This window comes from Podarcis melisellensis, assembly GCF_964234715.1.
Source record: "Podarcis melisellensis genome assembly, chromosome: 4".
NCBI classification, from domain to species: domain Eukaryota; kingdom Metazoa; phylum Chordata; class Lepidosauria; order Squamata; family Lacertidae; genus Podarcis; species Podarcis melisellensis.
In genome coordinates, this window is record NC_138531.1 from 90,221,063 (window position 1) to 90,248,275 (window position 27,213).

The 27,213-nt window shown below is 45.8% G+C and overlaps 1 protein-coding gene across 3 annotated transcripts in view; it reads left to right on the forward strand.

Annotated features, from left to right (window-relative positions):
• NOX4 (NADPH oxidase 4) overlaps positions 1 to 27,213 on the forward strand; it is a 112,203-nt gene that overhangs the window by 27,837 nt on the left and 57,153 nt on the right. For all 3 annotated transcript variants that reach the window (XM_081909884.1, XM_081909882.1, XM_081909883.1), the window contains 5 exons: positions 561 to 633; positions 2,970 to 3,050; positions 9,857 to 10,079; positions 11,402 to 11,569; positions 13,425 to 13,487. In XM_081909884.1, coding sequence (XP_081766010.1) covers positions 561 to 633; positions 2,970 to 3,050; positions 9,857 to 10,079; positions 11,402 to 11,569; positions 13,425 to 13,487 — 608 coding nt within the window. The remainder of the gene's footprint in view (positions 1 to 560; positions 634 to 2,969; positions 3,051 to 9,856; positions 10,080 to 11,401; positions 11,570 to 13,424; positions 13,488 to 27,213) is intronic.

The window sequence follows — 27,213 nt, forward strand, 5'->3', positions numbered from 1 at the left end:
TCTATAGCGTCATCTGGTGTCACCGTGTTATAATGAATTTAAAATGCTTTTTATTTTATTTTTACTAATGTAGTTGGGTTATTAATGCAGCACAACACAAAATACACCTGCTGTTCTAGCAGTTAAAACTCACAAGACTGTTAATCACTGAACCGACTGAAATAGCTATTCGACCTCAAAGGGTTCTACAGCCCTTTCAAACATTAACCTTTTACACATGCATTTTGGATGCTAACATCCCACACTGATAAAGTTCTGAGCACTCCTGCAGTAGAGATACTGCCAGTTTCTACCCTGGTAGATAACCTAACCAGAACGGCATAAGCTGACTAGGACCGATTGCAACCAAGAAAGTTTATAATACCTCCCTGGGGAGAGAGCATTCTGTAAGCAAGCAGCCACCACTGAAAAGGCCCTTTCTCGTGTCAACACCCTCCACAAAGAGTGTATACAGAGAAGAATCTGAGATGATGAATTTTGTTTTTGTTTTTAAGCAGTGCTAAGACTGGTATACTTTCCCCCAATGCAACCTATGACCACCGTTCTTATTTCTTTTTCAGTTCCTGGATTAACTGGGGTTCTTATGGTGTTGGTGCTCTTCCTAATGTCTACAGCCTCTACTTATGCCATTAGGTAATTTTTTATTTTTTATTTAATCTGACCAAATGACTCTTAGTGTAGTGAGTACAGCTGTGTATACTCAACATTATTTTCTGTGTTTATTCCAAACCGAGATCTCGCTTTTATTTTCGTACCAAGTCCACCCACAATGTGGACCTGTTTCATATTTTATACCCCTGTTTAGGGAAGCTTTTAATGTTTGATGTATTACGGTATTTTAATATTTGGTTGGAAGCCACCCAGAGTGGCTGAGGAAGCCCAGCCAGATGAGTGGGGCATAAATAAATTATTATTATTATTATTATTATTATTATTATTAAAGCGCCTTTTCCTAAACAAGTTTCATGCCGGAAAGGAAAGCTCAGTACAGATTGAGCCTGCGTTTCCACCCCCGGCGTGTCCTTCTGAAAATGGATGGAGGTGGTCCTAGCACTGAAAGGTTTATCCACACCTGCAGAACTGCATTGTGGGTGGGCATATTGCCATTGCCACTTCCTTCTTCCTTCAGCTGGGACATGTGCTGGGAGGAAAAGGCATAGGTAAAAGCAGGGGCAGCCGGGCCTGTTTCACCCCCTGAGGTGAAACAGGAAGGTGCCATCCTGCATTCATGCCACCCCCACTGAAGCAACACTTACCAGGATCGTGCGACCACTACTTCCGGGTATAATAAATTGGGCAGCTCCCAATTTATTATGTATATTTCCATCCACTCTGGGCAGCTTCCAACAGAATATTAAAAACATAATAAAAAAACCCCAGACGTTAAAAACTTCCCTAAACAGGGCTGCCTTCAGATGTCCTCTAAAAGTCAGGTAGTTGTTTATTTCCTTGACATCTGATGGGAGGGTGTTCCACAGGGTGGGCACCACCACCGAGAAGGCCCTCTGCCTAGTTCCCTGTAACCTCACTTTTCGCAGTAAGGGCACCGCCAGAAGACCCCTGGAGCTGGACCTCAGTGTCCGGGCTGAACGAAGGGGGTGGAGACACTGCTTCAGGTATACTGGGCTGTGGCCTTCTTCCTTTCCTTCTCAGTCCTTCTTCCTTTCCTTCTCATGCTCACTTTTTTTTATATAAGATATTTATTAGAGTTTTAAGAGGTACAAAAAGAAAAAGAAAAAAACATCATTTTAAACAAAAAGACAATACCACACATCCCAATAGGTAAAGAAAAAGGGATAAAATATAAAAGGGGGGAAAAAGAAAATAAAAGAAAAAAAGCAGAGAATTAAAATCCATTAAGCAAAAAAAAAAAACAAAGAAAAATACAGTAAATCTTCCCATTACTTATCTTTCATTAGCTTACCGTATTTTTCGCCCCATAAGACGCACTTTTCCCCCTCCAAAAATGAAGGGGAAATCTGGGTGCGTCCTATGGGGCGAATGCAGGCTTTCGCTGAAGCTTGGAGAGCGAGAGGGGTCGGTGCGCACCGACCCCTCTCACTCTCCAGGCTTCAGGAAGACATCCGCAGCCCGGGCAGCCCTGCAGGAGGTCCGGCAGGGATGTCTAGGCTGCGGATAGCAGCCTGCTTCCCGGAGCATCGGGCGCCCTGAAAGTAGAGCGCCCAGCGCTTCGGGAGCGCATCCGCAGCCTGGGCAGCCCTGTGGGAGTTCTCCGCAGGGCTCTCCACGCTGCGGATAGCAGCCTGCCGCCTGAGGCAGACATCGGCCAGCCCCACAAGCTCAGGGAGGTGCAGCGCCCTTCCTCGACCTGGTTTGGTTTCCCCGACCTGCTTTTTGGGGGGGGAAATAAAGGGGAAAAAATTTTCCTTTATTTCCCCCCCAAAAAACTAGGTGCGTCCTATGGGACGGAGCGTCCTATGGGACGAAAAATACGGTATTTCCCCGACCTCCTCACACCTCTTTTTTGTATTCTAGATCGATTATCCATTTCAGCAAATCCTTTCCCTCTTTTCAAATTTTTGTCCTGTAATTTATCTTGATATTAATATAGCTTTACTTTCCCTCCTTTCATCAATTAACAGTCTGTTTTTTCCTAAATCTTTGTAACATTTCTGCTAAAATCACATAAATTCATTCCAACATCATTCTAACATTCATTAATTTTGCAATGTTTCTGTAAATAATCTTTAAATTTCTTCCAATCTGGTTTCACCTCAGATCGTATAAATCTTTCGCTCACTTTTTTTTTTTTGGCACAATCTCCCCTGCGAGTAAACAAAATCTGTTTTTGCTTGTTCCAGATTTAAAAATAAAAATAAAAATCTAGGATGTATCCAGATTTAAGTTGAGCAGCAGCTACTTGGAATATGGCCTCCACAGCATAAGTGACTTCAAGAATGCAAAATGCTTTGATTGCCTAACATTTAATTGTACTTTGTTCCTTTCAGGGTTTCTGATTATGACATCTTCTGGTACACCCACAACCTCTTTTTCGTCTTCTACTTTCTGCTGATGCTGCATGTTTCTGGGTAAGTTATTGCTCCTGTTGATGAAGCCCAGCCACAGAAGCATGCCATAAAAACTGAAGCACGCCAGGGCAGGACAGACAAAACCACAGCTCTGGAGCTGTGTGAATTTAGCAGATTTCAAAGGGATGTTTTGAAATGAAAGATGAGTTCAGCACCCATGCTATGGGCATTGGTGGTGAGTCTTTACTACTGGTTTTGAAGTCATGGGACTAAGATACAATGTTGGTTTTAATGAGGAAACAAGCTGGGAGAGATGGCTTGAACGCAAATGGAGGAAAGATCTGAATGAATGCAACCGAACCCTGGTAAGGGCTCATTATCCAGCCTGCCTAGTGGCAGTGAAGGCCATTGCATCCTCATTATGTCGCCTGGTAGAGCTTTTCTGAGAGATCTGCATTGGCTCCCAGTACGTTTCCGAGCACAATTCAGAGTGTTGGTGCTGACCTTTAAAGCCCTGAACGGCCTTGGTCCTGTATACCTGAAGGAGCGTCTCCACTCCCATTGTTCAGCCTGGACACTGAGATCCAGTGCTGAGTGCCTTCTGGCAGTGCCCTCCCTGCGAGAAGTGAGGTAATAGGGAACCAGACAGAGGGCCTTCTCGGTAGTGGCACCCGCCCTGTGGAACGCCCTCCCTTCAGATGTGAAGGAAATAAGCAGCTATCCTATCTTTAAAAGACATCTGAAGGCAGCCCTGTTTAGGGAAGTTTTTAATATTTAATGCTATATTGATTGGGAGCCGCTCAGAGTGGCTGGGGAAAATCAACCAGATGGGCGGGATATAAATAAATAATAATAATAATAATAATAATAATAATAATAATAATAATAATAATAATTATTATTATTATTATTATTATTATTATTATTATTATTTCTGGGTTTTATGAAGCCTTTTACAGGCTGGCCCAAAGGAGGTGATAGAACCAACGGTAGCTCGCTGTGACTTGTTTGCAAAGCATTTTGAGGATAAAATTACTTGCATTCACCAAGACCTTGAATCTGCTGTTATAGCACATGAATCTCATGGGGTGTCCAGAGCAAAGTCTAGTCCTGTTGTGTTGGATGAGTTTCAGTTGGTAAGGCTTGAGGATGTGGACAAGGTGCTTGGATCAGTCAGAGTGACCACTTACCCTGTAGACCAGCCTTTCTCAACCTGTGGGTCCCCAGATGTTGTTGAACTACAACTCCCATCACCCCTAGCTAGCAAGGCCAGAGCTCAGGGATGATTGGAGTTGTAGTCCAACAACATCTGGGGACCCACAGGTTGAGAACCACTGCTCTAGACTGTTGTCCCTCTTGGCTGATAAAAAACAGCAAGGAGGGAACAGCTGGCTGGGCCAGGGAGGTGATCAATGCTTTTTTACAAGACGAGGTGGCCCTTGTCTGTTTGAAGGAGGCGGTTTAGGCATATTACACCGATTCTGGTCCGACTGCACTGGGTACCAGTTAGTTCCTGGGCCCAATTCAAAGTTCTGGTTTTGACCTATAAAGCCTCAAACAGCTCAGGACCACAATACCTCAAGGACTTCCTCTTTCCATACGGACCTATCTGGACCCTGGGATCATCTTCTGAGCCCCTTCTCAGTGTGCTTCCTCCTAGCAGGATCTGGGTGAAAACTAAGGGTAAATAGAAAAACAGACCGAGCAGGATTCACGTGCATGTAGACATATTAAGTAAAAGGTGTTGGCTCACCTGCGTTTCAAGGAATGATTCCTGACATACAAGCTAAGGAGGGTCATTTTTAAATTATTTGTCCATGTATGTCTTGTCCAAAATATCCTTAGTAATTATAAAGGCCAGAGTACAGTTGAATATGCTTCATGTTGAGTACATTTGAGTTGCGATCTGTGGCAACCCGGAAGTAACGGAGCACATTACTTCCGGGTTTCGCCGCTTGCACATGCGCATGCGCTCAAAATGACGTCATGCACATGCGCAGAAGCAGCGAAAAACGACGTGCGTGTGCGCAGACATGCCGTTGCTAGTTACGTTTGCTTCTGGATGCGAACGGGGCTCCGGAACGGATCCTGTTCAAATCCAGAGGTACCACTGTATCTATATTTTGGGGGAGGGGGTGAGTTTCTAAACCTCAAAGCTGTAAAGTTATGCCTCAAAACTTGTGATCATTGTGAGTGAAATCTCCCAAACTAGCAGGGTTTCCAGTGGGTGGGGCTCTCTGCATAGCTCTTTCCCTCTCCCATGGCTAAGAAGAGTACAATGAACTGATGTGCAAATAAACAGATTATGTGGGTTTGCACAATGTAGGCCACATGCAAAACATTAGTTCCGCCCCCCTCCCATCCCAGCTTGGTACATGTAAGCTCCGTCAAGACATCTAAACTGCCTTGACTCCACTTGTTCTCCTTGACATATTTTTTTGGCTGTTTGAAAGCATCCTTCACCATCCTATGTCATACATTCCATCCCCTTTTGATATTTTTGCAGTTTGCCTCTGGGTTTTCTGAACCCTGGAATGGTACCCCCCCCCACGCTCCTATGTACTCTCACTCTGCTGTTTCAGTTTCTGAAAAACAAAAAAGTGCAATGGGTGACTAATGTTTGCTCCAAGCCTAAACTGGCTGCTCCTCTGAGTTTAGCCAACAATAGCCAAGCTGGACAGGGCCCAAACACATGCTCTCAAACAATGACATAGCAGACGTTGGAGTTATGGGAGCCTCTGGGACCATGTCCTCAGCTGGTGTTAATCACCTTTGTTCTCTTTGCTGCGATGGAGTTTTGCCAGTTGCCAGTTGCTCTGCCTGGATAAATGGCCTATACGTTGATGGCTGAGTCATTGCCACAACAAGAGCCAGATGGGCAAAACACTTCCTAAGACTTCATCTGCTCTGGCTTTGATCTAGTCCAGAACCGCCGGAGGAAAATGAATACTTGGACATCGAGAGTGTGGAAGGGGAGCAGTTAGTGGATCTGCAATGAAGTTTGGATGGGGAGCAAGTTTGTAACAATACTCCCCATGGAGAAGCAAGTTGATTTCTTCAGTTCAGGTTGGGGAAATGTGTAAGCCCATGTGAGATCAGGGCTCTGTCCTGTACCCAGACCATTGGGCCACCTAGCCAAGAAGAAAGGGCAACCAAAATTCCTCCCTGTGAGGAGAGGTTGCAGTGTTTGAGTTTAGAGAACAGGTGACATGATACTTATTTATAAAATTATTCATGGTGTGGAGAAAGTGGAGAGGGGAAAGTTTTTCTCCATCTCACAAAGCACTGGAACTGATGGACCACCAGTGAAGCTGAATTTTGAAAGATTCAGGACAGATGGGGGGCACGGGGAGAAGCACTTCTTCACATAAAGGTAAAGGGACCCCTGACCATTAGGTCCAGTCGTGGCCGACTCTGGGGTTGCGGCGCTCATGTCACTTTATTGTCCTAGGGAGCCGGCGTACAGCTTCCGGCTCATGTGGCCAGCATGACTAAGCCGCTTCTGGCGAAGAAGAAGAAGAGTTTGGATTTGATATCCCGCCTTTCACTCCCCTTCAGGAGTCTCAAAGCGGCTAACATTCTCCTTTCCCTTCCTCCCCCACAACAAACACTCTGTGAGGTGAGTGGGGCTGAGAGACTTCAAAGAAGTGTGACTGGCCCAAGGTCACCCAGCAGCTGCATGTGGAGGAGCGGAGACACGAACCCGGTTCCCCAGATTAGGAGACTACCGCTCTTAACCACTACACCACACTGGCTCTCGCACGGAAACACCGTTACCTTCCCACCAGAGCGGTACCCCTATTTATCTACTTGCACATTTTGGGGTGCTTTTGAACTCCTAGGTTGGCAGGAGCAGGGACTGAGCAATGGGAGCTCACCCCGTCATGGGGATTCGAACTGCCGACCTTCTGATCGGCAAGTCCTAGGCTCTGTGGTTTAACCCACAGCGCCACCAGCATCCCACTTCTTCACATAGCACATAGTTAAACTATGGGACTCTCTCGCACATGGGGCAGTCATGGCCACCAACTTGGAAGGTTAGACAAATTCATGGAGGAGAGGGCTACCAATGGCTGCTTGCAGTGATGGCTATGCTGTGGTTTCACAGTTAGAGGCAGTATGCCTCCAAACTCCAGTTCCTAGAAGCCGCAGGAAGGGAGAGTGCTCTGGTTCTCACGTCTTGCTTGCAGGTTTCCTAAGGATATCTGATTGGTCACTGTGAGAGGTCAATACTGAATAAGATCCAGCAAGCTCTTCTTGTGTTCTTAGGGACGTGGGTGGTGCTGTGGTCTAAACCATGGAGCCTCTTGGGCTTGCCGATCAGAAGGTCGGCAGTTCGATTCCACAGGACGGGGTGAGCTCTGTCCCAGATTCTGCCAATCTAGCAGTTCAAAAGCATGCCAGCGCAAGTAGATAAATAGGTACCACTGCGGCAGGAAGGTAAACAGCATTTCTGTGTGCTCTGGTTTCCGTCATGGTATCCCGTTGCGCCAGAAGCGGTTTAGTCATGCTGGCCACATAACCCAGAAAGCTGTCTGTGGACAAACAGTGGCTCCCTTGGCCTGAAAGTGAAATGAGTGCTGCAACCCCATAGTCGCCTTTGACTGGACTTAATTGTCCAGGGATCCTTTACCTTTAGTTTTTTTTAACCTCTTGTGTTTTTATTGTCTTCACTCATTGGTCAAAGCTCTCCACGATTTCAGACAGTGGATATTCCAAGCCCTGCCTACAGATGTCTGATGACTGAACCTGGGATTTGTATGCCACTGTACCACCCCAAATTTGGTCTCTTTACTCTTGCAATTTTCAAGGCTGCAAAGAGATCTTTTCCTGGAAATCAAATAACATGGAAATATCCCATTCCTGAAAGCACAAGGACCAACTTCCATGCCCACTCAATGGGGAGCAAATATTGGTTTGTTAGAGGTGATCTGTGATATGAGTGGCTGCTGTTCGAGATCAACAGACAATATGTGTCCTTAAATCCTTGAATACAAACCCGAACTTTCCTTCAATCGGTTTGCAAGTCAAGTCATTCACAAGGCCTGGATAATATGTGTGTACCTGAGTCCCTACATTTCAAAGGTTTTGGGGAGGACCATTGCTCAGTGGTAAAGTACCTGTCTTGAATGCAGACTGCCCCAGATTCAATCCTTGGCAACTCCAAACAGGCCTTGTCTGAAATCCTGGAGAATGATTGCCAATCATTGCTGGCCATTCTGAGCTAGATGGATCATTGGTCTGGCTTGGTTTAAGGCATCTTCCTAGGTTCCTATCCCAAGCCCCCTCCTCACAATTCCATTAATGTACACAAACTAGAGTATCCTACCAACAGCACACCACAGAGAAAATATATCCATGATTACTTAGCCTGGTTCTCACGGGTATTCTGGGGAAAACAAAATGGCACCCGCAAGCCATGGAGCGGGAGGAGCACCCATGAGTTTTGACCCCATGTCTCCCTCCTGATTTTGTGAATGGGGATGCAAAATTAGGAGAGGGATTTCAGCCCAGCACTAAGCTGAGCTACTGTATTTTTGGCATTTTTAGGTATAGTCTCGTAAGTCAGCACCGGTGACAAAAATGAATAATGTAGCACTGCTTCTGCTGTCAAGTGCTTTGTGTGCTTCTAAATTTGCAATAATAGATTGTATATCTTGGCAGAGGATCAGGGCATTAGTAGAATGATTCACTGCAACGTGTCCCTTTCAGAAGAGTATGTCTTGTGTATATACTTCTGTATCTGAAAAAGGTTTTCATTTTCCTTCCTAAGTCAGCTATTTCCTTTCCATTGTTTTATTTTTATTGTGTTTACTGCAACAAAACAAAAGTTAGAAAACTTATTTGATCGTACAAAACAGAAGCCAAACAGAAGAATGTTTCCCTTTGAGTTATCCCCTCCCTCCTTAAGAGGGATCACACAGGATGTAGTTTGTTACATTTCTCCAGTGTTGCTCCACATCTTCTTCTGTAAAGAGTGTTATTATATGCAGTAACATCTATTGGAAAAAGAGGGGAACCCAGAGAAATTCCTTATCTGGGCACCTCACTATTTTTAACTATTCATGTGTGTTTTGTGGGCAGAAATGGATTTCCGTGTATTGCCCTCCCCCTACTTTTGATCCCTAACTGTGTCTTCAAATCCCCTTCATTTTAATATAAATGCAAGTCTGAAACCAATAAAGGACCAGGGCTCTCAGGCATATTATTTCTGCAAAGGCCAGTATTGGCCTTGTTTCAATAGAAGACAGGTTATTTCCCTTCCTTTCTCTCCCGCTGAAGCATAATATGCCACTAACCATAAAATTAATAGAAGGACAGGATTGTTCCCTAAAGAATTGATATTATATCTCTGTTCTGAGGTGGCTTCTGCTGATGGCTGATTTTCTGAGCTGAGGGCATAGGTCAGGGGTCGGCAAACTAAGGCCCGGGGCCCGGATCCGGCCCACCAGGCTCGTTAATCCAGCCCACGAACTTTGTGGACCCTGCCATCCGCTTGGTCAGTCCCCGCGCTAAACCGGTGCGGCGCGGGGGCCTCGCCACGTGGGGACTGACTTCCGTGACACTGGCGCGACTTTGGATTGGCCCCTTCCTTCCGGCTGAGATGGCCAAGATCCGAGCAGGAGGAAGTGGAGGCAGCAGGGGGGGGTGCCTCCGCCGCCCAGACCAGCTGAGTGGGGGAACAGGTGTAGAGTGTACTGAGGATGTGGATCACACAGGAAACTGCAAGATATGCATGGCTTATGATGATTAAGGTTGTACATTTTGATCAGTTATTTTCTGCTCATCAGAACTTCAGATGGGGAGAAATTCAAATTTTTAAAAGGAGAACAAAACAAAACGCTTCTCTCTTTGTATTTCTCTAGAGGAGTTCTGAAATACCAAACTAATCTAAAGGAGCACCCGCCAGGGTGTTTGAACCCTAATGCAACAATTCAGGAGGACAGGCAATTTGCGCCTGGTTTTGAAAAGCTGCCGTCTGAAAATGCCCTGGAACCTCTCCCCGGAGGGTTGGTGGAGCTGGAACCACTTCTTCAAAGCAGCTTTGTGTGTACCGAGGAACCGAAATTTCAAGCCCATTTCCCCGAGGTTTGTATGAACATCTTCACTGTATTTCGCTCGTGGCGGTGAAGAAACCAGTTGGCTTTGCTGATGTGAAAACACGGAATGTTCATAAACATTCCAACTGCTCGGGGGAAGAAAGCTGTTTTCAGATAAGTTTGAGGGAAGGAGAAATTGTCATTTAGGCCAAGATTTCAAACATGCGCATGTGTGCCTTTGTGGTTCTGTTTGAGGTTTTGAGGCAATGGTTTGGAAGATAAAGCAGAGGGACTAAGGGGCATACAAGCCAGAGGCAATTTGGCTAAAGGAAGTCTGCCGCAACATTTAGTGAATAGGGATTGCTGCACTAAAACAGCTGACGAAAGGTTGTCAGTTAAACTAAAGGTTGTTGGACTAAATCTCTTTTGTTAGCAAACTTTTCAAAGTTTTATTTTTAATGCAGGTATTTATAACAACTGCAAGTGCTAAGCACAATTCTAATTGGGGACTTCCTTCTTTTCTCTGCAAGAAATGGCAATGCCTCTTCTAAGATGGAGCATTTTACTGTGACTGCAGTGTTGTGCTTCTACCCGGACACTGAGGTCCAGCTCCGAGGGCCTTCTGGCGGTTCCCTCACTATGAGAAGCCAAGTTACAGGGAACCAGGCAGAGGGCCTTCTTGGTAGTGGCGCCCGCCCTGTGGAACGCCCTCCCACCAGATGTCAAAGAGAACAACAACTACCAAACTTTTAGAAGACATTTGAAGGCAGCACTGTTTAGGGAGGCTTTTAATATTTGATATATCACAGTATTTTAATATTTCCTGGAAGCCGCCCAGAGTGGCTGGGGAAGCCCAGCCAGATGGGTGGGATATAAATAAATTATTATTATTATTATTATTATTATTATTATTATTATTATTATTATTATTATTAGAGTGCCAGAGAAGGCCTGAGTGGACCCAGATTAAATCTGTGACTCCATGGAGGCATATCCTGATATTTTGTGGCTTCTCCTTTGACTACAGTAGTGAGTCTGGATTTTGAATACAGTGGTACCTCTGGTTGTGAACGGGATCCGTTCCGGAGGCCTGTTCACAACATGAAAGGAACGCAACCCGCAGTGGCACGTCTGCACACGCGCGGGTTGCGATTCACCATTTCTGCACATGTGCATGATGTCATTTTGCGCGTCTGAGCATGTGCGAGTGGCGAAACCCGGAAGTAACCCTTTCCGGTACTTCCTGGTTGCCGCAGGACACAACATGAAAAAACGTAACATGAAGCAAATGTAACAAGAGGTATGACTGTACCAGCTTACTAGCCAGTGTTTTGGCTTACAAGGCTTTTGTCATGTCCCCCCACTTTTCAGACATGGCTCTGGATCTCTGGACCGTTGTGTTTGTACTGCGCTGAAAGGCTTTACCGCTACATCTGTAGTAGCAACAAACCTGTCACCATAACTGCGGCCATCAGCCACCCCTGCGATGTCCTTGAGGTGCAGATGGTGAAGGAGGACTTCAAAGCGAGACCTGGACAGGTGAGCTAATGGATGCTATTCCCGGCCCCTGAACTCTAGTGTCCTGAACATAAGAAGAGCCTGCTAGGTCAGGCCAATGTTCTCACATGTCACTGGGAAACCGGCAAGCGGGACCTGAACTTGAGAGCGTTTCCCCCTCCTCTGGCTTCCAGGAACTGTATTCCAAAGCGTTGCTGCCTCCAACTGTGAAGGCAGAGAATGGCCATCATGGTTAGTAGACATTGATTGCCTTATCCTCTTTGGATTTGTCTAATTTCCTTTGAAAGCTACCCATGTCGTTGACTGTCATTGCTTCCTGGAGGTGCAAGTTCCATAGTTTAGCACTGCACGGTGTGAAAAAATTACTTCATTTTGCATCTCCTGAATCTTTCAGAGAGAGCCAGTGTGGTGTAGTGGTTAAGAGCGGTAGACTCGTAATCTGGTGAACCGGGTTTGCTTCCCCGCTCCTCCACATGCAGCTGCTGGGTGACCTTGGACTAGTCACACTTCTTTGAAGTCTCTCAGCCTCACTCACCTCACAGAGTGTTTGTTGTGAGGGAGGAAGGGAAAGGAGATTGTTAGCCTCTTTGAGACTCCTTCGGGTAGTGATAAAGCGGGATATCAAATCCAAACTCTTCTTCTTCTTCATCTTTGTTAGATGTCCATGAGGTTTAGTATTATATGCAACAGAGAAGATGCAGGAGAGTGGGGTAGGAGCGGAAACTGGAATTAAGGATAGGCCGCAAACCCAATCCATCTGTTCTCAGAGAGAGCCAAACTCAGTAAAAACAAAGATCCGAAAGCAGACAGTGTATAAGAGCATAAGAGCCCTGCTGGATCAGGCCAGGGGTCCATCTCAGCTAACGCCCTGCTTCGAGAGTGCCAACCAGGGGCTTCTAGGAAGACAGCAGGCAAGGCAAGAAGACTATCCCTTCCCAGCAACTAGTGTTTGCTGGGCTGGGACCCATTTACACTATACAGTGGACGCTCGGGTTGCGAACATGATCCGTGCGGGATGCACATTCGCAACCCACAGCACCCGCAACCCGCAGCAGCACATCTGCACACGTGTGGGTTGTGATTTGGCGCTTCTGCGCACGCGCAAAGCGCGATTTAGCGCTTCTGCGCATGCACGGCTGCCGAAACCTGGAAGTAACCTGTTCCGGTACTTGCGGGTTTTGGCAGTCCGTAACCTGAAGCGTCTGTAACCCGAGGTATGACTGTACATCATCCATGACAGATGGCCACCCAACCTCTGCTTGAAAACCTGCAAGGTAGGAGAGTCCACAACCTCTTGAGGGAGACCGTTCCACTGTTGAATATCTCTTTCTTGATGCAAATACATCAGCAGAGCCAATTCCATACCCCTGCTCCAAAAATCAAATGCCACTTGGTGATCCCACCAGGTGGAAATTTGTGGCTGAGCACTTCCAACATTTAAATCGTATCTCTGAATAAATTTTGTTAAGCCTAGCTGCACCATAGCAGCAGTTTATACTGGGCTCCTTGTACTGATAGACTCAGCGATGACCTTTGGTTTTTTGCCCCATATTTGAATAATAAAATCCAATGATAATCATGTTGCAAACACCCACCCCACAAACTCCAGTGCCAAATACCGCTAGAAACATCAGCCGTCTAATAAGACAACAGCTTGAGAGAAAGCAATTGGAGCGGGCACGTTATGTATGAATGCTTAAAAGGAACTATGCTGCAACAAAGCAATTTACAAATGAGGTCAGAGGAATAAAATCCGCAGAGCTAAAACAAACAGGGTTGCGGAGTCTGATTGGGAGGCTGAGTTTCTGGAGGGAAGTGGGGAAGACTTACTGCATATTAGAAGCAGCATCTCTAAGAGACACCTTTGCCATTTCAGTACATCATTCTGCATTGTCCCAGCGTGTCATCAGTAGAAAGCCACCCATTCACCCTAACGCTGGTAAGGAATATCTTTTACTATTTGTGCTATTGGTATTTGCTTTCTACGCATCTGCGGCAGACGAATGCTCCTATATTTTCCTTTGTCAAATTTGCTGGCTCATTTTTGTACCCCATCACCAATTAGAACATTGTTGCAGTGGCGTAGCGTGGGTTGTCAGCACCCGGGGCAAGGCATGTAATTTGCACCCTCTAATCCGTGGATTTGCGCCCCCTAACCTGTGGATTTGCACACCCTAACCCTAACCCCCAGATGTTGCGCCCAGTGCGGCCAGCCCCCCCTGCACCCCCACGCTATGCCACTGCATTGTTGCCATTGTTGCTCAGAGGTGTTCGCATGCACCATCTTCTTGCAATCCTCACAATAACCCTGTAAGGCAGGACAGTATTTTCTGCCCCTCCCACCCCTGCTGGGGATGAGCTTGAGAGTGTCTGCCTGCTGTGAACTAACATGGTGGCTTTAGGAAATAGGCGAGATTCAACAGGGATGGAACCGCATTGTGCTACAACAGAATCATATCCTGGTGTGCCCTACCTGAGTCCCGGGCAGGATCTATACAGACCTGTTTAACGTCATTAGAACAGTATTAGCTATATTGTTCTAAAACATCACAGGGTGTACTTGTAACAATAAAGCATTTTTTTAAAAAAACCTTTGTTTCTTTTGTCAAAATGTTGTCTCCCTACTGCTGGTTGCTGGTTGCTCTGCAGGACCCTGTGGTGTTGCATTTTTATAATGCATTATGAATGTTAAAAGTAGGGTGCCATGTGTCCATATGGTTATCAAAACTCTTGCTTAATGTTAAAAGCCATGAGTGTATCAAAACCCTTCCTTAACGTCAGTGGCGTAGCGTGGGGGGTGCAGGGGGGCCCGGCCGCACTGGGCGCAACAGCTGGGGGTTAGGGTTAGGGGGCGCAAATCCATGGGTTACTTGCCTTGCCCCGGGTGCTGACAACCCATGCTACGCCACTGCTTAACGTTAAAAGCCATGAGTGTAGATTCGTTCCTGGTGAGTGGTTGAAGAATGAGTGGCACAATAGCAGTGTCCCAACTCACATGACATGGCTGTGATAGTTTGACAGCCCTGCAGGCAGTGGTGGAGGGTGTCCATTGGGACAAGTAGTAGTAGTAGTAGTAGTGGTAGTAGTGGTAGTAGTAGTAATATGTCACCCATCTGACTGGGTTGCCCCAACTGCTCTGGGTGTCTTGCAACAAATATTAAAAACACAATAAAACACCAACCATTTGAAGAATCCCTGTGCCATTTAGAACCTTCAGATGTCTTCTAAAAGTCATATACAGTGGTACCTCGGGTTACATACGCTTCAGGTTACATACACTTCAGGTTACAGACTCCGCTAACCCAGAAATAGTACCTCAGGTTAAGAACTTTGCTTCATGATGAGAACAGAAATCGTGGTCTGGCGGCGCGGCAGCAGCAGGAGGCCCCAATAGCTAAAGTGATGCTTCAGGTTGAGAACAGTTTCAGGTTAAGAACGGACCTCCGGATCGAATTAAGTAATTAACCCGAGATACCACTGTAGTTGTTTATTTCCTTGACATCTGACAGGAGGGCGTTCCACAGGGTGACGTTAATACTGAGAAGGCCCTCTACCTGGTTCCCTGTAACCTCACTTCTTGCAGTGAGGGAACCACCAGAAGACCCTCGGAGCTGGATCTCAGTGTCTGAGCTGAACAATGGGGGTGGAGACGCTCCTTCAGGTATACAGGGCCGAAGACTTTCCATTTGAATAATTTGTACTTCTGTTCTTCAGCCAACAAGTCTCCTGGAGCAGCTTATGTCCAATCAAAATGAGACAATCCTTAGCCACAGGCTCACAACCTAAAAATGACCCGTCCCTTCAGAGATGCAAGCCTTTGCCATTCCCTCTTAGAGGATGGCTGGCTGATTCCCCAGTCTGTACCATCTATTGCACTACAGTAGTAGGAGTCAATGCCTGGGGAAGAGAAGCCTAAATGTGTCACTGGAATTCTGAACTCCTATTTTGTATTTCTGGAAAGACTGTGAGCTTCTTAATTGCGCGTCTGCTACTTGTGAACAAAATACAATGTTGTTGTTTTTAATGGCATTCCAATGACGGGGGAGGCTTCAGAAACTTCTAACCCTTTTTTCCTGCCCAGCCAAAGGAATGGACAGAAATTTTCCTTTAAAAAAATTCTAGGTCGTGTTGTGCCTGGGGCTGCTCTTTTGCCTAGAGATGTGTATGTGTGAGTGCCTCTTGCTTTGAGGGTAATGCGAGACTTGGGGCTGCTCTTATAGAAAATGTAGGCAATATATTAATACTGTCGGCTGCCTCCCCTCCTGCTCCTGTTTGACCTACTTGCGCTGACTAAGTAGCAACATTGGCAGCTTGAGGGTTTTTGCCAGCTTTCTCAGCATACTTTTGTTTTTCTTGTATCCCCCTATTTCCCCCCTGGAAATGATGTGATCTCTCTGCCATCTCCAGCATGGCTTTCTTTGGAAGCTGGCTACAACTGGTGGGACTTGTAGCCCCCAAACCTCTGGAGGGCACCAGGTTGGAAAATACTGTGATAGAGGACGGGATTTGGTAGCAAGGATGGATAAGCACCACTGAAGATGGGAGTTGTAGTCCTATCAGCCCTGCTGGCTGCAGCTGATGGAAGTTAGGAACATAGAACCATAGAATTGTAGAGTTAGGAGAAACCATCTGGTCCTTGCAATGCATAAACTTAAGAAGAGCCAGCAAGATCAGGCCAGGAATCTAGTCCAACATCTTGTCCTTACAGCGGCCAATTAGATACCCATGGGAAGGCCAGATTAAGACCTTTAGGGCACCTAAACCAGGGGTCGGCAAACTTTTCTGCTGGTGGGCTGGATCGCCCGTGTGCGGGAGCACTCACACCCATGCACATATGCCCGTTACTCTTTCCCTGCTGGCTTTCGGAGCCATGGCAGGGGAGGAGGCGGCATCTGTGGCTTCCTATTGGCTGCAGGAGCTTCCTGCAGCCAATAGGAAGCCATGGCTGTGTCCCGGAAGTCAGTTCCTGCGTGGAGTTAAACCCGTGTGCTGCGCCGGTTTAGCTCTGCATGGGGACTTACCGAGCAGGCAGCAAGGGCTGGGAGGTGGTTTAACATATCCAGCCCACACACCGTAGTTTGCTGACCCCTGACCTAAACACTTAAAATATTTTGGTGCCTCACATATATCTAATTCAAAATACAAACAATAGTAAACTATATATATAAAAAAATTGAAATGGAACAACACCTTTGGTACAGTGAAATGGAAAATAATGTTCATTTTCATATAAAATGGTAAAGGCACCCCTGACCATTAGGTCCAGTCGTGGACGACTCTGGGGTTGCGCGCTCATCTCACTCTATAGGCCAAGGGAGCCGGCATTTGTCCGCAGACAGCTTCCAGGTCATGCGGCCAGCATGACTAAGCCACTTCTGGTGAAACCAGAGCAGAAATACCGTTTACCTTTCCGCTGGAGCAGTACCTATTTATCTACTTGCACTTTGATGTGCTTTTGAACTGCTAGGTTGGCAGGAGCAGGCACCAAGCAACGGGAGCTCACCCCGTTGCGGGGATTCGAACCGCCGACCTTCTGATTGGCAAGCCCTAGGCTCTGTGGTTTAGACCACAGTGCCACCTGTGTCCCTGCATCATATGCTGCCACTTTATTCCGTTATATGAACAATTCAATTACTAGCTTACAGCTAGTAAGCTTAATTCTTCTCTACACAAGGATGAACCCAGCAAAAATCCCCTCCCCTTTGCAACTGGCGGTCCCATTTGCTCCCATTGGTGACAATGGGAGAATCTTCTGAATAGCAGTGAAGGGTTGGGGATTTAGTTGGAAGTGTGGCTTGGGAGATAAGGGTTGGTCCTCTCTCCCTATGTGCTGCGGTCCTGATGATAATAATAATAATAATAATAATAATAATAATAATAATAATAATAGTAAAATTTATTATTTATACCCCACCCATCTGGCTGGGCCTCCCCAGCCACTCTGGGTGGCTTCCATAGAAACCCAAAATACAGTAAAATATCACACGTTAAAAACTTCCCTGAACAGGGCTGCCTTCAGATGTCTTCTGAATGTCAGGTAGTTGTTTATCGCTTTGACATCTGCTGGAAGGGCGTTCCACAGGGCGGGCGCCACTACCGAGAAGGCCCTCTGCCTGGTTCCCTGTAGCTTTGCTTCTTGCAATGAGGGAACCGCCAGAAGGCCCTCAGTGTCCGGGCAGAATGATGGGGGTGGAGACACTCCTTCAGGTATACTGGACTGAGGCCATTTAGGGCTTTAAAGGTCAGCACCAACACTTTGAATTGTGCTCGGAAACGTACTGGGAGCCAATGTCGGTCATTCAAGACCGGTGTTATATGGTCTCGGTGGCCGCCCCCAGTCACCAGTCTAGCTGCCGCATTCTGGATTAGTTGTAGTTTCCGAGTCACCTTCAAAGGTAGCCCCACGTAGAGTGCATTGCAGTAGTCCAAGCGGGAGATAACCAGAGCATGCACCACTCTGGCGAGACAGTCTGCAGGCAGATAGGGTCTCAGCCTACGTACCAGATGGAGCTGGTAAACAGCTGCCCTGGACACAGATTTGACCTGTGCCTCCATGGACAGCTGTGGGTCCAAAATGACTCCCAGGCTGTGCACCTGGTCCTTCAGGGGCACAGTTACCGCATTCAGGACCAGGGAATCCTCCACACCTGCCTGCCTCCTGTCCCCCAAAAACAGTACTTCTGTCTTGTCAGGATTCAACCTCAATCTGTTAGCCGCCATCCATCCTCCAACCGCCTCCAGACACTCACACAGGACCTTCACTGCCCTCCCCCACGAAGTGCGCCCCCCCACGAAGCCCCCGCTTAGGATTTTGTTGTCCAAACAAAAACCTATATACCTGTTAACAACACATTTGATGCCACATCTAATTTGGTTCTGAGAAGCTGAACCTCAGGATGACCTATTTTAAAGGTGGTTTGGGATAAGCAGGGGTACTTGAAATGCATCGTGCTGGATAAATTGCATATTTTGTGTGCAGCAGAAGTTTTATTTTCTTGTGTTCCTGTATTGGTGTCTCCACTCCCTTTCTCTTTTGTTCATCCTCCACCCCTCCCCACTGCCCGAAGACAGAACTACGTTTTTACAGCTTTACTGATAAAACGTTGAACTTGTTATGAGAGGCTGTTGTTGATGCAGCAAATAATTTTATGCCATCTTTGCATGAAAAGGTGTGCAATTATTGCCTGTATTTTGGGGGGGAAGTGGTACATGGATATCAAAATAACCAGTCAGCAACCACATGCTATATACCTGATCATAGAATCATAAAATTGTAACGTTGAAAGGGACCTCGAGGATTGTCTAGTCTGACTGCCTGCAATCCAGGAATCTCACTAAACCATCCGTGACAGATGGCCAGCCAACCTCTGCTTAAAAACCTCCAAGTGGAGTCCATTCTACTATCGAACAGCTTAATGCCAGAAGGGCCTTCCTGATGTTTAGTTGAAACTGCCTTTCTTATAACTTGAAGCAATTGATTTCGGTCCTACCCTCCAGAGCAGGAGAAAACAAGCTTGCACTATCATCCATGTGGCAACCCCTTAGATAGTGGTACCTCAGGTTACAGACACTTCAGGTTACAGATGCTTCAGGTTACAGACTCCGCTAACCCAGAAATAGTACCTCGGGTTAAGAACTTTGCTTCAGGATGAGAACAGAAATTGCACAGCGGTGGCAGCGGGAGGCCCCATTAGCTAAAGTGGTAGCTCAGGTTAAGAACAGTTTCAGGTTAAGAACGGACCTCCAGAACGAATTAAGTTCTTAACCAGAGGTACCACTGTATTTTGTGGCGGGTTTTTGGGGGGGGATTGTATACAACGATAGATGTTTTGGAATATTTTAGGAGACGTAATAAAAATGATTTTTTAAAAGATATTTGAAGATCACATCTCTCAGTCTCCTCTTTTCCAGGCTAAACGTACTCCTTCAACCATTCCTCATCATGCTTGGTTTCCAAGTTGATGTAGCCTAGAATAGCATTCGCCTTTTTTGCTGCTGCATCACACCGTTGATTCATGTTCAGCTTCTGGTCTGCTAAGACTTCTATTTATTCAAATACCTCCAGCTCAGTACTGTTGACACGGATTGGCATTAGCCCCCCCCATTAGCCCCCCCCCATGGTCTCAGCCCTACCTGGTAATGCCATGGATTGAATGTGGGACATTTTTCTTGCAAGACAAGTGCCGTAGCACCGAGTGACAAGGGGCCTTTCTAGAGCAGCATTCTTCAACTTTGGGTCCCTCAGTGTTGCAGGTCTACAACACTCATCCCAACCAACTTAGCCAATGGTAAGGGATGCTGGGAACTGTGGCCCAATATGATATGAGGAGGAGGATGGTTCTGACTGAGATGCTTTTTGCTTCCATGGCTTCTGTTTCCAAGTGATCGATGTTAGAATTCCCGCTCCGTGATTGCAGTCATGGGATTGTTCACTTTCACATGACGGTGTGTGTTTTGACTCCACTGAGTGGGAAGTGACAGAAACAGGATGTTTGTGTTACTGTGTTCCATGAAGTGGGACTATTGTCCTTTGTTCTTTTTCTCTTTGCTGTCTGATGCTAGAGAGAGAGGGAGCCATGTTGCAGTGCTCCGTGTGTGCTTATATGTAAATAAAGTAGATTAGCCAACATGCTGAGTCGCTGAGGTCTGTTACGCAGCTGCACAAACTCTGCAGATCTCTAAGTGTGCTGTTGTTGGTTGGCATTGGTCGCTGTGATGTTCGGGCAGAAGAAAGCTTTTGAAGAAAGCTTTTGAATGCCAGTCTCTACCAGGGTCCTACTTGAGTGTAGGCTGAGCTCCTGACAATTAGTGGTGGCTGGTCTGGTGGGGCCAAATGGAAGGTGGAGCCAGGGGCCTAAACAAGTGCAGTCCATGGAAGGTGTAGCTGGTTCAGCCCTCCATTTTGTCCAGTACCACACCTGTACCTTTAATGGCAGAGAACAAGTGAAGCTATTTATCTCATGACGGGGGAAGCCCCTTTCAGCCTCAGCTTCTGCATCAATGCACAGAAGCAAGTTCCACTGTGATAAAGAGGGTTTTTGCCTTAGTGCATGGGAGTGCAGTGTTCATTGACTTATTTTATTCAGTTTTATTTGCTTGTCAGGCTGCTGCTAAACTCCCAGGAGCAGTACCATTTATTTTTCTTAAGTTGGCAATCCTGCTGCTGCCATGTAGTTTATATAAAGATGCCTCAGGTTATACATTTGCAGCAATGTGTAGCACTGGGTTTGGTTTAGGTTGATTAAATTTATACACTGCTTCTTACTTAAAAAGAAGGAGCACCAGCCAAAGTTATTTGCAACTCCAAAAAAACAAAAATACAGTAATGCCACCATTTCTCCTCACAGGGCTCAGTGCCTTTCAGGACCCCCACGTATGATACATTTTTACTTCCTTTAGCTTCCATTCTGAAGTGACCATGAATGGCCCTCCAGATGTTGCTGAACTACAACTCCCATCATCCCTAGCCACGACCCATGCTTACTAGTACTGATGGGAGTTGTAGTTCGGCATCATCTAGAGGGCCAAAGGCTTTCCATTCCTGTAGTAGTGCATGCACGAATTTCATAACTTGTTTCTGAGCACCAAATTATCTCCTAAGACGTGGCTCTGAGATTCCTGATTCTTCCCACCCCAATTCCCCCAAGCAGCGACTGATAGTTCTCCAGCATTCATTCTCAGAAAGCAATCCTCTACTTACAGGCTTCCCCAACCTAGCGCCCTCTAAGCTGTTTTGGCCTGCATCTTCCATCAACCATGGCTATGTTGTCTGGGGCTGATGGGAGTTGTCGTTCAAAAATAATTGGAGAGCACTAGGTTGGGAGAAAAGCAATGACAAACCTAGACAGCATCTTAAGAAGCAGAGACATCACCTTGCCAACAAAGGTCCGTATAGTTAAAGCTATGGTTTTCCCAGTAGTGATGTATGGAAGTGAGAGCTGGACCATCAAGAAGGCTGATCACCAAAGAATGGATGCTTTTGAATTATGGTGGTGGAGGAGACTCTTGAGAGTCCCATGGACTTCAAGAAGATCAAACCTCTCCATTCTGCGGGAAATCAGCCCTGAGTGCTCACTGGAAGGACAGATCCTGAAGCTGAGGCTCCAATACTTTGGCCACCTCATGAGAAGAGAAGACTCCCTGGAAAAGACCCTGATGTTGGGAAAGATGGAGGGCACAAGGAGAAGGGGACGACAGAGGACAAGATGGTTGGATAGTGTTCTCGAAGCTACCAGCATGAGTTTGACCAAACTGCGGGAGGCAGTGGAAGACAGGAGTGCTCTGGCGTGCTCTGGTCCATGGGGTCACGAAGAGTCAGACACGACTAAACGACTAAACAACAACAGGTTGGGAAAGGCTGGTCAGTTTGAACAGGTGTCCAATAGAGCATCCTTTTGGAAAATACAAACAGCTTTAGCCTTATATCCAGCGACAAAGTACATGTGACTCTCATCACAGCTGTGAGTTTTCCTTTGTGTGAACACCAGACTTTGCTGCTTGCTGGCTGTTTGGGCTCTGCCTGACCTCAGCAATTGCTGTGAATCCTGAGAGTTATTTTAGTAACAAAGAAGCTCATTTTATATCATGGGAAATCTATATATCTATATATATATACATAAAAAAAACACCCCTGCCTCCATCCGGCTACAGGAGCAACAGATGGAAGGAATCAAGCATGAGGGAGCAAATTTGGTATAATTGAAGGGGCACACCAGATCAAGGTGAAGATGTTTGGTCCTTATTTGTGGTGTGCCTTGGTGGGAATGAAGTGCTTCTTCCCTCATCTTCTGTGATCTTCATGAGCAGAGGTGGTTGTAGAAAATGCAGGTGTTTGTACATGCCTTGTTTTCAAATTCAAAGACTTTCTGAGACTTATAAGACTTAAGTTTATTTGGTTTGATGTTTTCAAGAGTGCATATTTTGTGACTTTCAGAGATTCGTAAGTTTTCTGTTTATGTGATTTCATATATTTCATATAAAGAGTGTATATTGATATCGTATCATTGTATTTGGTCATCGTGTTGCCTTGGATATTACTGACTGTTGTTTGCAACACAGCGGTTAAATTGTTTGGTTACCTGTGATCTTCATGAGCAGAGTTGGTTGTAGAAAATGCAGGCCTTTGTACATGCCTTGTTTTCTGCTGCCCCAGAGGAGAAGACCCAAACCAATGGATTCATTGGAGATTCTGACTAATCATTAGGAAGAAGCTTTTAGTGGCAAGAGCTGTTTGACAGGGGAACAGACTACCTCGAAAATAGTGGACTCTCCTTCACTGGAAGTTTTTAAACAGAGGTTGGATGGCCACTTGGGATTCTTTTCCTGTGTTTCCTGCACCACAGAGGATTAGAGTAGAATCAGTGTTTCCCAACCTTGGGCCTCCAGCTGTTTTTGGACTATAACTCCCATCATCCCTAGCTAGCAAGACCAGTGGTAAGGGATTATGGGAATTGTAGTTCTAAAACAGCTGGAGGCCCTAGGTTGGGAAACACTGGACTAGATGACTCTACAATTTTATGAACTAGTTCAGGGGTAAGCAAAATTTTTAAAGCCACGGGCCAGTCCACTGTCCCTCAGGTCTTGTGGCGGGCCAGAGAAGCAGCACTGGGGGTGGAGAGCTGGAAGAAGAGGTGAGGAGGGCAAGTAGTCCTCCTTTCCCCCCACCCCTAGCCACTGCGCTTACATTCCCTGGGGCTGCCACCACCACTACCACTGCCACCACCACTGCTGCTTCTCGTATGTAGGCAGAGCAAGCTCATCCGCTCCTCTCTCTTGAGAGCCAGTGTGGTGTAGTGGTTAAGAGTGTAGTGGTTAAGAGCTTCTGTCTAGTCCACAGGAGCACCAGGGCGGCAATGGCGGAGGGAAGAATGAGCAGCGTGAAATGGCTGGCTCCGGAGAGGGGCTGCTTAAAATGGCGCTCAGCCAGCTCAGCCCAGCCCCCTTCCTCCTCTAGGCAGGGCAGGGAGAAGCCAGGAGGAGGGAGGGAGGAGGCGCCATCATGGTGTGTGTGAGAGGGGGGGAAAGTAATGGCGCAGGGAAAGAAATGGCGCAGCCCGAATGAACAGAATTCCCATGCCGATCCATGGACAGTCCACGGGCCGGATCCTGAAGGCAATTGGGCCTGACCCTGCCTGTGGGCCTTAGTTTGCCGACCCCTGAACTAGTTGGTGGGCTTCAGACTTAGCTTGAATTTCCCTCATGATAGGCATTTATTTGCAGGAGCTACATTAAACAAGTAATTTGGGATTAGTTTCTGAAACTAAACTCTATTATTTTTGTGTGTTCCTTATTTAGAATAGATATTACCCTACACTTGTCGGAGAACTGGCTGTGTGCATGTTTTAGTGACAATGTTGCCAACTTATCAATTGGCCTCTGTAGCTGTGCTGCTAGTAGTAGCTTGACAAGTGACGTTTAGCCAAAGTTGATCATGTTTATGTACAAAACAGCTGATTTGTACACATCCGTTCTCTCACAAGCAACGAGAGCAGAACATGGCCATTTTTGTGGTCATTTTTGTGGCAAGAGGTGCGTGGAACGATCCTAAGACAGCATGTTTTGTTTCGTGGGCTTAGAAAAAATAAAAATGAATCCTGGCCTGCATGGATCTTAAGGATTTCCATGGAAATTTGGCAGTGCAAGCTCTCTATAAACAGAGATGTGCCGTATATAAACATAGCAGGTCTTTATACATTCACCAGCTGAAACCGTATTCCCTTCATAAATGAATATTGCTGAGGGACACCCTGTGAATACAAATTATATGTGCATCAACTTTGTTCAGCAAGAACTTTGGGAGAAAGTGAAGCATTCCGGTGGTGGGGCCAGAAGGCAAGAGCTTTTCCGCCCCCACTGGCCTGCTCCAAGCTTTCAAATTTATCAATATATTGACCTGGTTCAGAGCTATAGAGAATCTCTATAGCTCAACAGTGTAAGTGCAAAAGGTTCTTGATTCAAGCCTGCATGAAGCTTGATAATACTGAATCAGATAAGTGTTAGAGACACAAAGAGGTGGAAGGAACGTTCTTTCACATGTGGTGGACTTGTAAAAGGGTAAAAGCGTATTGGGAAATGATCCATAATGAACTGAAAAAAATGTTTGATAGTACTCCCCCCCCCCCCAAACCAGAGTCCTTTCTGCTGGGGATAATTCAGACTGATATTCCCAAGTGTCAAAAAAGGTTATTTATTTATGCCACTACTGCGGCCGGTCTTTTGTTAGCCCCAAAATGGAAAACCAGCGAGGTCCCAAGCAAAGAAGAGTGGCAACTTAATCTCTCACAGAATATGCGCAGCTTGCAGACTTAGAATAAGAGATCAAGAAGAACATACGTTTAGAGAAGATTGGAAAACGTTTTTTGAATATACTGTGTACAGCTGAAAGCGCTGGCAGCATTAAGATAAATTCGACAGTGCAAATAAGTTTTGATGGAGGCAATAATGGAATGCTGAATGGCATAGTTTTTGTAAAATATGCAGGGATTTATGAGATGTAAAATGAACCATGGAAAGAGAAAAGGGGAAGTCACAGATTTCTTAATGATGTAAATAGAGCATTTTAAATTGTAGGAAATTTAAATAAAAATTATATATAAAAGGTTCCTGGTTCAATCCCAGCCAGCTCCCTATAATAATTTTTAGAAAGGGGCAAAGAAGGCTGTGTGTTCTCTTTGCTGTTTGGATTGCCTCATGTGGTGCAATGGATCAATGGATCAGTGTGTCTGGCTGTTAACCAGAAGGTTGGTGGTTCAAGCCCAACCAGGGACGGCTGTGGGCAGGATAATAATAATAATAATAATAATAATAATAATAATAATAATAATAATAATTTATTAATTATACCAGGCCCATCTGGCTGGGCTTCCCCAGCCACTCTTTGACATCTGGTGGGAGGGTGTTCCACAGGACAGGTGCTACTACCGAGAAGGCCCTCTGCCTGGTTCCCTGTAACTTGGCTTCTCGCAGTGAGGGAACCGCCAGAAGGCCCTCGGCGCTGGACCTCAGTGTCCAGGTAGAACAATGGAGGTGCAGACGCTCCTTCAGGTATACTGGGTCGAGGCCATTTAGGGCTTTCAAGGATCGCTGCATTGCAGGGGGGTTGGGCTAGATGACCCATAGGGTCCCTTCCAACTCCTATGATTCTTTGCTATAATGCTGAACTACTCTCATCCTCCTAAAGTTAGAACCAATGTGAGCTTCCCACCTGCATCCACATGGGGAGTTTAAAGCTTTCAGCCACAGTTTCCTGTTACATCTAAATGCAGGAAACCGTGGTTTGTTTTAACCCTATTTAGTGTGAACGAACCAAGATCTAACCAGGGTTTCTGATCTAACGGTAGGGAGATTCACAAAACATTCCCCCAACACACATGTTAAAAGGCTGCAATGGGGTTGTGTGGGGCAGCCAGTGGCACACACCTCCCAACACCCCACAGGGGAAATGTTTCCCTACCCAGTCTGAATCCAACTCCATATATTGTGACCTTCCATGATTTTAAGTGTAGAACTAGGCTCTCCCAAACCGGAAGGTCTGATAACAATCTATGGCCTTATAAATTGTATTTGGGGCGAGGTGGAGGTTATTGTTTTCATTTGTTAATATGGCATATATCTTTGTGTATTTATCTTGCAAAGTGCCCTGCAATCTTTGGGTGAAGGGCAGCATAATAATAATAATAATAATAATAATAATAATAATAATAATACATTATTTATACCCCGCCCATCTGGCTGGGCTTCCCCAGCCACTCTGGGCGGCTTCCAACGAAATATTAAAATACAGTAATGCATCAAACGTTACATATAGAATAGAAATTTAATCAATTGATGGCCTGGTGGCTGCATCAGCCTCGATGGGACACAGTTGGTACAGCATTACACAGATCTGGGCTATGAATGATTCAAGAGAACATGGCACACACGTGTGTATGTGTTTAAATTACACTGTATTAGGCAAAACTTGGATTCTCCCCGTCTAGTTTGTAGATGACATTTCCTTCTGCAAGATTTATCAGCAGAGCAAGAATCCAAGAATCCCCGAAGGAGCCCTGAGGATCTGTAGACAGTGTTGAAATATATCCTTCCTAAACTCCGAAGGGGAGAGGAGGGGAATCTGGCTTTTTACGAGTAATTTGTTAAAGTGATGCTACTGGAGTGTCTGTGGAATCGGGCAAGCGGGATTAGATGGACTTCTCCATATTTCACTTACTTCAGAGGGAGGCAGTGTGGTGTGCATGTACAGTGGTACCTCGGGTTAAGAACTTAATTCATTCTGGAGATCCGTTCTTAACCTGAAACTGTTCTTTTTTAAATAATTTTTTATTAAATTTTTCCTTTACAAATAAGTCCATACAACCATGTTTACAAATTTCCAGTTTTTGAACTTCCACCAGCATCTCCATCAATCATCCATTTTTCCTATCTTCACGCATTTTCTATATATAATATTGCCAATTTAATATTATCCTTCCATCTCTGTTTCTTTTTTACAATATACCTTGTACTATCACAAAACCTCCTTAAAACCCACTAGCATTGTCTGTTCATCACATATAGTTTTCAGATAATACATGAACTTTCCCCAGTCCTCAATGAATTTGTGATCTTTCTGATATCTGATTTTTCCAGTCATTTTATCCAGTTCTGCGTAGTCCATAAGTTTCATT